Source organism: Haplochromis burtoni, unplaced genomic scaffold (assembly GCF_018398535.1).
Source record: "Haplochromis burtoni strain Fernald_Lab_line unplaced genomic scaffold, NCSU_Asbu1 Contig_429, whole genome shotgun sequence".
In the NCBI taxonomy this organism is placed as follows: domain Eukaryota; kingdom Metazoa; phylum Chordata; class Actinopteri; order Cichliformes; family Cichlidae; genus Haplochromis; species Haplochromis burtoni.
Genome location: NW_024582790.1, coordinates 341,773 through 354,057, shown reverse-complemented (window position 1 = coordinate 354,057; position 12,285 = coordinate 341,773). Strand labels below are relative to the sequence as shown.

The window sequence follows — 12,285 nt, the reverse complement described above, 5'->3', positions numbered from 1 at the left end:
AAAAAATGTTCATTTTAAAACTGTTTACACTGTATTTTACAGTTGTTGTTGTTTTTGTTTTTTCTGTGTGTGCGCTGTTAATAATCTTTATTGTTTAAAATGATAATGTTCAAATGTTCCTCTGGAAAAAACGAATTAACTTCATTTTGCAGTTATAAAAATACACTTTAGCTTCCATTTACGTTTATAAGAAGTTTTTAAAAATAGAAATTAAATAAAATCCAGCCTTTCCTTTAAACCTTTAGTTTGATTAATCTTCTGGTCTGTGTGTGTTGTTATGGATAAACTCTCCCAGCTACTAAGATTTGCCCCACAAAATTGGATTTGGTCCGCAGTGACCTGCTGGATGTTAAACTGTTTATAAAACCAGCGGTCATTTATCCGTGCGGTGTACAGGGCACATGAACGCAACACAATCTGAGCCCTCTGAATTTTAAAAGAAATCTTGACCCTTAAACATTTACTGACTTTATCTTTAATAAAATTTGCTAAACTTTTATTTCTAAATGTAAAGCTGTGTGACCGATCATCTTTAACTCACCATTCTTACGTTAACTGAAAGTAACAGCAACTTATTCAATTACAGACAAACTAAAGCTAATACATAATAAATAAACAAAGGTCAGCTTTACTTCTTGCAAAAAAGCAGTGTCAGCACAACAATGAAGCGTTATATTAAACTGTTTGTTTTAAGAATTCAGGAGAAGTCAGACACATTTAATATTTTATATCAAAGTAAGAGCGCTCTAATTAATTTTAAGTTAAGCAGTTTGTACAGATTTAATTTAGTAAATGTTATTATAAATAAACTCAAAGATTATACAATAATTAACCTAAAAATGTATGAATTAAGTTTAACGCATTAATTTGAATCAACCAAAAAACAGTTCTGGAAACACTGTTGTTTGTTTGTTTGTTTGTTTGTTTGTTTGTTTGTTTGTTTGTTTGTTTGTTTGTTTGTTTGTTTGCATTTCTTTTCTTCTTCTTTTTTTTGTTGCTGTTGTAACCAAATTTCCCCTTGTGGGACAATTAAAGGATTCTTCTGTTCTTCTATTCTATTCTACAAAGTGGCATCAAACCATCAAGCAGCACTTTCCTTTCCATGAAATCAGAGTCATGTGGATAATTATTATAAAATGAATTTAATGTTCTTGGTGATTCCTCCGAAATATAAGCGTTGCTATTGCAGCGCCCCCTGCTGGCTAGTGTTTGTCTGTTTAGATTTAAAATGATTAAAAAATATTTTCATTTATTAATACAAATTTTAGTATATTTTATTAAACAGTAAAGCGTGACTGAAATCATGTTTATTATTTCAATCATAAAAGCAGAGTGTGTTTAAATTTTTTTTCATGCATTTTAATTTCCACTATTTGACTTTATTTTATTTTACTTTATTTCATTTCTTTTTACCTCATTTTATTTTGTTTTAATAACCGACCTGGTTTTGCTCCTCTGATTATTTAAATCATACTTTTGTCTCTGACCTTTAAATTCTCGTTTTTCTCTTTCTTCACATTTTTTTTATTTCCCATCACTCATCTCATTTCTGCTCAGCCAATCACGAGGCCCTCCTGAACCGGGAATGTCTACGTCACCCCCAGGTTAACCAATCCGGAGAGACCACCCCTGCCCGTCCCCAGCCCCCCGCCCCCCTGTTCTCCCTCCTCTCTAACTTGGGGCTGATAGTCTCGCGCGGATGATCAGCTGTTATTATCTCACGCAACTCGCGGGCGGAAGCAGCGCGTGCGCCTGGTGCCTATCCGGGACTCGGAGCTGGACTCAGGCTGTCTGCATAGAGGACCGTGGTGGGATTAGAGCGCAGAGCGGCCCGGGATGGGCTCAGAGCGGCGTTAGTGCGCGCCCCTGCCCGCAGAGCCCGGCCCGCCCCCCGGGGGGATGTTAGCGGCGGGTCCGATGGACGGGTCCCGTCAGAGCGCCTTCCTCCTCAGCACGCCCCCCTTGGCTGCTCTGCATAGCATGACCGAGATGAAGACCCCGCTGTACCCGGCCTACCCGCTCTCCTCCGGTGGCCCCGCCTCCTCTACCTCACCGGCTACCACCTCCCCGAACCCGGGCGGCATGGCCGCAGCCTCCCCGGGCATCAAGAGCTCCACCGGCCCGTCCTCCGGGCTCGGCTCCCCGCAACAGTGCTCCTCTGCCACCCCGCACGGAATTAACGACATCCTGAACCGGCCCTGCGCCACCTCCGCCGGGGCCTCCGCCTCCTCCTCCGCGGGGATCCTGACGGGTCTGCCCAGGTTCAGCAGCCTCAGCCCGCCGCCTCCCCCCGGGCTCTACTTCAGCCCCTCCGCGGCCGCCGTGGCCGTGGCCCGGTACCCGAAGCCCCTGGCGGACCTGCCAGGCAGGACGCCCATCTTCTGGCCGGGGGTGATGCAGAGCCCCCACTGGAGGGACGCTAGGTTCGCGTGCTCGCCCCGTGAGTGGAAAACAAGTGTTAGATCCCAGAAACATGACGTACAATAAAATAATAGAGCAGAATAGAAGCAGGCTATGGGCTGTGTGTACTGAATGTCTGTGTCGGCCTCTTGTTTCAGATCAGAGCTCTGTCTTATTGGACAAAGACGGCAAACGGAAGCACACGCGGCCCACGTTCTCCGGGCAGCAGATCTTCGCCCTGGAAAAAACTTTCGAACAAACGAAATATCTGGCGGGCCCCGAGAGAGCCCGGCTGGCCTACTCCCTGGGCATGACCGAGAGCCAGGTCAAGGTAACCGACACCCCTATTTCAATATGTGCTGCTGCTTACCCGTCTGCTTCCACAAACGGAACTTTCACTGTGTTTGTGGGTAAATCGCAGATAATTCATCAATCTTTATATCAGGGGTTTTTCCTTTCGCACTTGAATCCACGTTTTTCAGCTAAAATTCAGGTTTTAATTTTCCTGTCTCACAATAAAATTATTTAATTAATTTGAAGCAAAAACATTTTTTTACAATCATGTGTACGTTGTTTTAAGTTATTTATCTTGTAACTTATATCTTATTTTTAGGTTTAGGTAAATTATTATTTTTGAGCTTTAGCTCACAATTTTAACCTTTTACATGCATCGGGTCAGAATACGTGTTTTTAATTAAATCTGAGTTCAAAAGAGGAAAATTAATTATAGAAAGAATGATGACTTAACCTGTCACAGTTTAAATCTGCCTTTATAAATAAAGTTTCTCATATTTAATAAGCTGCCGTTTAGTCGCCTGTATTGGTTTCTGTAGGAATTTAAATGTGAAAACTGGGACTGTTTCCTGTCTTAGCTTTAAATAATAAAAGCTAAATCATCAGAAATGTGAGTGGGCTTCTGTGTGTGCCGCCGCCGCAGGTGTGGTTCCAGAACCGGAGGACGAAGTGGCGGAAGAAGCACGCGGCAGAGATGGCCTCCGCCAAGAAGAAGCAGGACTCTGAGACGGAGCGGCTCAAGGGCACTTCGGACAACGAAGACGAGGACGACGAGTACAACAAGCCGCTGGACCCGAACTCCGACGACGAGAAAATCACACAGCTGCTCAAGAAACACAAACCCGCGAGCTCCGCGCTGCTGCTGCACGCGCCCGACACGGACAGCTCCTAACCGGACCGGAAGTCCGAACTCAGCTGAAGTCACGTGAGCTTACCTGAACGACAGACTGGTTTTTACCTGCGGGCCGGAGCGGACTGTAAATATGAGTGAGTGGACAGAAATGTGAATATTTAAATTTAATGTTTTTCTACTTTTCATTTGGGTTTAACCCCCACCCCTTTCCCACCACCAACACCACCCCGCTGCGGCTCCTTGAAGGCCTCTCAGGAGGAGACCATGAACGCAGCACGTGTACAGACACAAACGGCGCAAACATTTAAATTTTTTTATTATTGTTTTTTTTCTGCTCGCGCACATTTTATTTATATGTTCTGGGTTGTGAGTTGCGTCTGCGCAGTTGTGTACCCCGCAGGCTCATGTAATGCACTTTTATTGAATAAAAAAAGAACTGCAGGTGTTTGCTTTGTGTCGCTGATGCTCGGCTTCATCTGAGGCGGATTCTGGATTTCCTTTTTAAACCCGGCTGAAATCACGCAGAAAACATGGACGATTTTGTAGTTTTGGGGGGCTTTTTCTCTCCTTCGGCTGTCGGTGTTTGTGCGCAGTCACACCCGGCTGCACGCTGCTCTGTCCCGGCTTCAGTCCCGACCAGTCCGCGCTCCCGGGTAACACCACCCTCAGCGGTAACACCACCCTCGCCACCGCTCAATTAAATCCGAGTTCTGTTTCCTGATCAGCGCTCAGCTGATGAATTTTAATTCTGTGATTCTAACGCAGGGTCGAGTTTTTTGTTTTTCTGGAAATATTTTATACATTTAGGATAATAATTAAAGAGCGGATATGAACGTTAATGACTTTAAATCCTGTTTTTCAGTTTTGTTTTGTTTTTTTCGTCTCCGGCATGTTTTAATGCGCAGCTCTGTGCTCTCTTCTTCTCAGTCTAAATTATATTTTCGCACATTTTTACACGTAAAACGCAGAACATGGGGATACATTTCAGTCAACAGGAACTCCGTTTTAAACTGCCGCTGAAAATATGAAAATAATATTTAAAAGTAGTTAAAAATAAAGTCCGAGCTGTAGCTCGGAGGATTCTTCCTGAGATTTGATCGCTGATTTCTTTTCCCCATATTCAGTTGGTTTTTCATTTTTAATGCTAAACATTAATTTAATCGTTTTAATGACTCTTTATCACGTGACTAAATTTATAAAACTTATTATTTATTTTGTAATTTATAATTATTTTTATTTTTCTCTCCTCAAGGTAAAGAAACAAATGTCATTTTTCCTTTTTTGTGCTTCTGAATTTTTATTTTTGAATTAAATGTTAAACGTGAAACACACAGCAGATCTGAGGACAGACTCAGAGATCAGCTGATCCAGACGAATTATGATGAATAATAAATTCCTGTGTCAAACAGAAACAGAGAAAAACTGACGAGACACGAAAAACTGCGGCAAAAATGAGGCAAAAATAATAAAGCATAAGAACCGTTTTTTTTAATCCCCGTCATCTTATCACAGAGCAGCATTCATTTATTGTTAAAATTATAATTTGTGTAAGCCAAAGAGAGCGAGATCTGAACTTCCGTGTTTATAAATTTTAAATGTCTGAACCCATCGTAGCGGTCTTGAAGCTGAAATCTTTAATAATAATAATTTGATGTATTATTATTATTATTATTATTATTATTATTATTATTATTATTATTATTATTATTATGCTGTCATTGTGTCCACGGCACTGTTGTTTCGGTGCTCCTGGCCGGCTGAACATACAGATGACTTTTTATGCACTTTTATTCTATTTACATTTTTTTTAATCGTTTTAAAGGATCGTTTTAAAATGTGTGACTTTCAGTAATTAATGAGGTGAATTAATCCATTAATTGACTCGTTGATGGAAATGGTTTAAACATTTTTCTGAGGTAGCCTATAAATTTAGAGTCCAGCTCAAGCCGTGACCTCGTGCAGCTCCAGCTGTTTGTGCTCAGCTGAGTATAAATGAATAAGCCAGACAAACGAAGAAGAAGTCCCGAAGTGATGTTTGTCTCGTTTTTCTTTGTTTTGATGAATCGGTGGCCATAAGCATCTCTCAGAGCTCCACTTCCTCTCTCCCTTTAAAACGAGCTAGAGGCCGGTGAGGACTTCATCCCGGGCTCCTCCCGCGGACTCCTCCTCACAGCTGGGCTCATCCTGGCTGAAGGATCCAGATGTTCTCTGAACATCAGCTCACTTATGTGGAGCTTCTGATTTTATTATTTGATAGTATTATTAAAGTAATGCTTGGTTACATGAACCCTTCACAGCACCAAGCATTACTTTAATAACTGATATGAATAATTACAAAAATGAAACTGATGAATAACAGAAAAAAGGACTACATTTTTAATCTATAATTTTCCAGCAGAGAAAAGTTATTAATTATTATTTTTAATGAACAATTCCAAATGTTCTTTTTTCCGTGTATTTTATGAAACTGACAGAGCAGAAAATATTTAGTCTTCATCTGCTTTTTATTTTTAAACCAAAAAACATCTTCATCTTTTATTTATTAAATCTGCTGCGGATTGATTTCCTGTCAGCTGAACGGCTCTCATCCTTCCATTTGTGGGGTTCTGCTCGGGCTACTGCGAGGCTCAGAGGGGCCCAGAGTCACATTTCAGACCCCAGAGGAGCTTCATTCGGCCCTGACTCGGACCTGTGGCACTTCAGGCCTTCCCTGAGCATCTGAGGCCCCACAGGGGTCCAGCCCCTCGTGTTTGGCACCTCTGTGGAGCTTCTCAACAGGAAGAAAAATGTTTAATTTTTAATGGACCAAATGAGACGAAACAGAAGAGAAAATAAAAGATTGAAATGTAAAAAAATTATTGAGTATTTGTAATAAAGCTGGAAGAACCAACCAATCGATTGATTTATTGATTAGTTTGCAGCTGTTTAGTGATGAATGATTTTATGTTTCATGCAGTTTTTTCCCCCTGTTAGAAGATCATCTTTTAACTTTTTGTTGTACAAACACGACACATGAGGAGAAATCAGTCAGCAATCTGATGGACGGGGAAGCTGCCGGCCTTCTAACACCTTCACATCGACCCCAGCTGCTGTCAGGGGCTCATCCTCCTCCTTCATCCTCCATCATCACAGCCAGAGACACTTTTAATGGTTTTAATGGTTTTTCTGGTTGGCGTCATAGAGGACGAGGCTTCGAGACATTTCCATGGATGAAGAAGCTGCCGGAGGCTCAAACGTATTTTCCTCAGCAGATGTTTGGATTTCCCGAACACAGTTCCTCATCTTCATCCTTCATCATCGAGCTTTCCTCCCGAAGCTTGCTGCAAGCCAACCTTTCCTCAAAAAATTCCAGAAATTTTATATTAAAACTGATAACAAATAAAATAAAATTTGTTTGTTTTTGCATCTGGACAGAGATGGAAGAGACTCATCAGGAATCATGAAATAAATGTAAACAAAAAACTCCTCTGTGCTGAAACTTGTTCTGTATTCAAAGACAGCTTGTCTGTGTACATAGTCAGATTACTGCTGTAACATGTAACTGAGCCGCTCTGGATTTTTCTCTGATCTGTGATCGTTTCATTCATTAACTCCTTACATGGTTTCCTGCAGGATGTGAAGGATTTCCTCCTTTTTTATTGGCTGTTTCAGATCTCTGCTGGCTGCATCAACATCAGCTTCTGAAACATGACTTTTACAGGCAGATCTAAAATCTACACTCTCACATGTTACTGCACTTTAAACTTAATCTAACAGGAACGAAGAGAAACAAGGCACTCACTTCCAGCAGCTGCTACATCAGCAATTTAAAACAATTAACATAATTTTTTTAAGCAATTAAAATTAAGATGTATTTTAAAGTTAAATTAAAATCAAATGTAATTAAAATTTAAAAATAAACATTTAAAAGTAAATTTTATTTTAAAAGTAATTACTATGTAATTTAATCAAAATAAAGCCACAGAAAAAATGGAGGCACAGAAATAAACTTTTTGGAGCGTATCACATCCAAGAAATTTAATCTTTGAGTTCATGAAAATAGAGTTTAAGCAAAAACATTTTTAGTTTGAGTTCCAGATTTTTAAATTTTTCACTTTTCTTTGATAATTGTCTGGATTTATGGTCCAGGTTTCACTGTTTTAATTTATGTTTTGGCTGGCTAGAGAAGATTTAACAGATGAATAAATCCAGCTGATGATATTTAAAACCTGGAGAATTAAACATATCAGACGTTTCTGCACAGCAGTGTCTGCAGGGCAAGGTCTGAGGGCTGCTGATTGGTTGGTTAATGAGGAAGACCATCATTGGAGGCTCTGACGTGTGCTACAGAGGAGATGATGAGCATTGCTGAGGTTCCCAACACGAGGGGCAGGACCCCGAACAGGCACATGAGAGCTGCAACAATGAGCCGATTAATCAGCAGTCAATGGGCAGACATGTGGCCTGTGCATGCGATCAGGTGAAGCATCCGGCTTCAGTGTGCTAATCTAACAGAGATGATAAATGCAGTGATTTATTGATGCATTAAATATGAACAAAATCAAATCTTTGTTCATATTTCTGCTCCATCTTTGTTTTTTCTTAGAGCCTTCCAGAGCAGCTTTGCATGATTCACAGCTCAAAATAATCCTTCTTTACCTCTAACTGAGCCTCTCTACAGGCCCTCAAACAAGCTCTTTCAGCTTTCTTCTGGTTGGTGGCCCCTCATAAACAACAGGCGGGTCAGGTTTGCTTTTTTTGTGGGTTTTGTTACGTAGGGCACAGCCCTGAAGTTCAGGACCGTGAAGCCGCCTCTAAGCGTGCTTTGCTTTAGCATTGGGGTGTATTTAGTTTTATTGAATAACAATCAAGGCCAGCAGTCGTCTGCTTCAAACAGTAAAGGTTGAGCGTTTCAAACTGACGTGAGACGGCTCTTTGGTTCGTGCATTTCTCATTAAATTATGCACATGAAACTCAGTTGGACAAATCTGCCTCAAAACCGAACAGGAAAATAAATATTTAATCTAATTTCTGTCTGTATTTATGAAAACACAGCCTTCCTTCTGAAATTAATCTTTGAATCTAGTGGAATCCATGCAAACACGAACCTTTTCCTACTCTGAGACAGTAAAAGATTACCCTGAGGTCCCCTAATAAAAGCTTGGAGGACATTTCTGAGATATTCTCACCTCACTGATTGTTCTGACTCATTAGCAGCGGTGAGATAACAGTGATGTTTGAAGGTGTCTGTGGACTCCAGCTGTGGAACAATATCCAATTAAAATCCTTGATTTCACTCAGCAACCCTGGAGCTCCATCTTCTTGGACAGTCTGTTAGTACAGTAACCTCACAGCAGCCATATTATTGGCCACATGATGTAATTAAAAATTCTCCAAAAGGCTCCAAATGAAGCTAGTAAACAGTTAGCAGCTAGAGTCCCCTGTCAATCAGAGGCCACACCTCTAATTATGCAAACTTTAAGCCTTAAAACAATTTTAAAAGCTGAGCTTCATGAAGGAGGAAATATTTTGTGCTTTGAAAAACAAGAATATAATTTAAAAGTAAATGAAAAGTAGAGGATCTATGATAGCGCCCTGTGGAACGCCACAATGCCCCATTCTGTTTTTTTACCCACAGTAATCGCTGATAGTTGCATCAGGTTTAACTTAAACACCTTTAACATATCTGTAATACAACATATAACAATAGAAAGAAGCCCCTTATTAGTAAAATAATAAATGGAATAATTGGCTCCAGTGCCAATGGGCTGATTTGTTTTATTTATTAATTTCTTATGTGTCCAGTGTTTTTAAAATACCGCAATATTGGAATTTTGAAATTGCAGTGTGACATAAAAGTGTTTGAATGACATCAAAGTGATGCGGGTTAAAGGGCAAATGTCAGAGTGGGGTCAAAATCACTGTGCTGAGAGTTTGTGTTCTCATGAAGGAAACATGCAGCATGTGGTTAGTTTAAGGACAGGCAGAAAGTTGAAAATCTGAAGATTATGCCGGATTCTGCAACGCCTGGCTGTGATAAACTTTCCAACCAGATGCTGGTTATAGCCTTTAGAGTCACGCCTGTTAGAACTTCATAAAAAACAGAAACGTTTTCCGTCAGAATTAAATTACCATGTGACTCTTACAGCCAATCACCTGCCATACTGCTGTGTGTGCATCACATGACCTCCAGTTTGTTCTCACGTTGAGTTGAAGGCCAGAGAAACACTTAGAACAGACTGTTCATGTTGTTCCTCGTGTTTCCAGCTTTGGATCTCCAGGACTGTGGAACATTTGCTTCAGGGTTTCTCCTGCACGTCTGGATTTTCATCCCCTCCCTGCTTCAAAGAATAATTTTTGTACCAGTTTTTTCTTCTTCTTTTTTTTTAAAATTCCTTATTTAGCTACTCAAACAAAAACAGATGTTCGGTGACAGAAGGCGACACTGATCATATTTTCTCTGTAAAACAAGAAACAGCGAGCAGAAACCAACTCAAACCTGCTGCAACTCACCTGTTGACTTCCACCTGATCTTTCCGTGTCTGTATGCGTGACTAATGCGTATGCCGACCTTTATAAAGAGCCCATTGACGGGCTCTCAGTTGACTGTGTACTACAAGAGATTACACACAAGGACATGTGTCCCGGGGGCCGCAGCTCCCACACATGGCAGCCTTATCTCCCTGAATGCTGCCTGGAGCCGTGTGATAAGGAGCGCCCTGGGATCCTTCATTATGAGCTGTGGTGGCGATGGTGGCGCTCTGAGCAGTCCCCCTTTAAGCACATTCATGGTTGAGTGGAAACATTGTGCAGCTGTGATTCCTGCAGCGTTCCTCTGCTCTCTGAGAGCTGTCAGAGAGGAAATACTCTCACTGCTAACTGGTGTGTGTGCTACAGCAGCTTAATGACAGCCTCTGAAATCATTAACCAATCCTGTGTGAAGAGGAGGAGGAGGAGGTGTTAAAGCAGGTGCTCCTCCAGCAGGAGCACCTGTGATGGAGGAGATGATCTGTTATCAGCCCGGGCCGCTGACCTCGCTCACTGATAACCTCTTTATTGGAGCTTCAGCTCCTGTAGAAGCTCCTCTGCATGAACAGGTGTCCTCACCTGCAAACAAACTGGAAATGAGTTCAAAACTAAAGAAGGTTATCATGGAGACAGAATTCAACTGTTATTGTTTTCAATGACATAAAATGTTTTCTAAAATGACAGTTTTTACACTGCTTTTACTGTGAAAGTCAAATTATTTGTTGTAATATGAAAGTTTCTCTCTTAATGCAAAAGAAGCCATCAGATTTTAAAATAAAGATTTAAATAAATATTTAAAAATATTTAAAGATTAAAACATGTGTTTTTCCATCCCATCACATTAATGTATTTCTGCCAGCCATGTGGTGTTATAATCCAGGGAATTGTATCCATCTTCTTCACCTCATAACTGCTTTTGTGTTACCTGCTGATAGAGTGGAACTACGCTGCTCTCACAGCTGAATATGACATTTAAACGTATAACAATATTAAAATAAAATTAGTGTCAAATTTGCAAATTATGTTTTGTTATAGGTCTTTTATGCTATTAAATAAAAATTATGTTTTGGGCTTTGATCAGAAATCAAACATTTCCAGGGCCAATGCGTACAGTCTGGATTACCTCAGCTGAAAAGTAGCAGACCTCGTCTCAGACTGTGTGAATGCTTCTATTTACAGATGATACATAGTTTTATACTCACTTTTTTTATTATTCTTGTTATTTCAGTGGGTTTTTTTCTTCTCATACTCCTACCTTGCCACATTTCACAGGTAAATATTTTCTGATTTTACTTCATTATGTTTGCTTCCCTCTGTTAGCCTGATCTGTTAGCCTGCTGACCTTTTCAGGTTTCTGAGCTTTCAGTTTCTGTCTGCTGGTTCTTATTTATCAGTGCAGAAAACTTTGAAAATAAATACAATAGGCATGGGTAAGGGCTCAGTGATTATGATTTTGGCTTCTAAAGATTGTGAAGATATGTCATAAAATATTTATGTTCTTTTTGCACTCATTTTTACTGTGAAGCTTGTATTTAATTTCCTTTACAGAACTGCATTGTTACTGCTCCCCCCAAATCCAGTGTCAGTCATAGTTTATTTTACTTCCTGCCAAGATGACCAAAAACAAAGCCTGAATTCAACATGATCTATGAGGTGAAGGAAAGCCCCTGGAGAGCCAAGAATCTAGCAATGGAAGTGATAGCAGGCAGTCACCTGTGCAGATCTTCTGTGATTCACAGTCCTCAGCCTTCTTTGGGTTAGGCCTAACCCTGACCCTGAACCCTCATCCTGCAGTGGAGCCTTGTCAGCAGGAAGTGGTGTTTGAATCAGACACAAACAGGCACTACTCTGCGCCTAGACTCACCTCAAGATTATAGTTTTTATTTATTTATTTGAATGATATTTAAATTTTTCCCTCATAAAGATGCTGTTACTTTTTAGGTTGAATGCATGTTGTTTTGGCTAATCAGTAATCATGTTAGATAATCAAGATTCCAACTACAGAATAAAATCAACTTAATGATAGTTTTCATCTTAACTGAGAATATAAACAGTTAATAAGCGGTGAATATTTTAAATATGACAGAGTTTGTTGCACTCTGATCAGGTGTGTTGGCTGTTAAGCCTTCACCAGTCTCGTCTGTGACCTTCACTGTTTACATTTACATTCATTCGTCCAATCAGAGAAACCTCATCTTATGGGGGGGAGAGCGGCTGTGGAGGATCTGATA

The 12,285-nt window shown here is 40.5% G+C and overlaps 1 protein-coding gene and 1 long non-coding RNA gene across 3 annotated transcripts; one reads left to right on the top strand and one right to left on the bottom strand.

Moving 5' to 3' along the window:
• Positions 1–1,689: 1,689 nt before the first annotated feature.
• On the top strand, positions 1,690–5,146 carry nkx6.1 (NK6 homeobox 1). The gene is made up of 3 exons (XM_005945033.3): positions 1,690–2,440; positions 2,559–2,731; positions 3,338–5,146. The coding sequence occupies exons 1-3, from the start codon at positions 1,900–1,902 to the stop codon at positions 3,584–3,586; spliced, it is 963 nt and encodes a 320-aa protein (XP_005945095.1). The 5' UTR covers positions 1,690–1,899; the 3' UTR covers positions 3,587–5,146.
• Positions 5,147–6,510: 1,364 nt separating this feature from the next.
• Positions 6,511–10,700, bottom strand: LOC121812091. 2 transcript variants are annotated; one of them, XR_006052861.1, is made up of 2 exons: positions 10,040–10,700; positions 6,511–9,867 (listed from the first exon to the last, which is right to left on the bottom strand). It is a non-coding gene; the product is annotated as an uncharacterized LOC121812091 (long non-coding RNA). The 2 variants fall into 2 exon arrangements; XR_006052862.1 differs by having other exon boundaries at positions 6,511–9,864.
• Between the last annotated feature and the right edge of the window lie 1,585 nt (positions 10,701–12,285).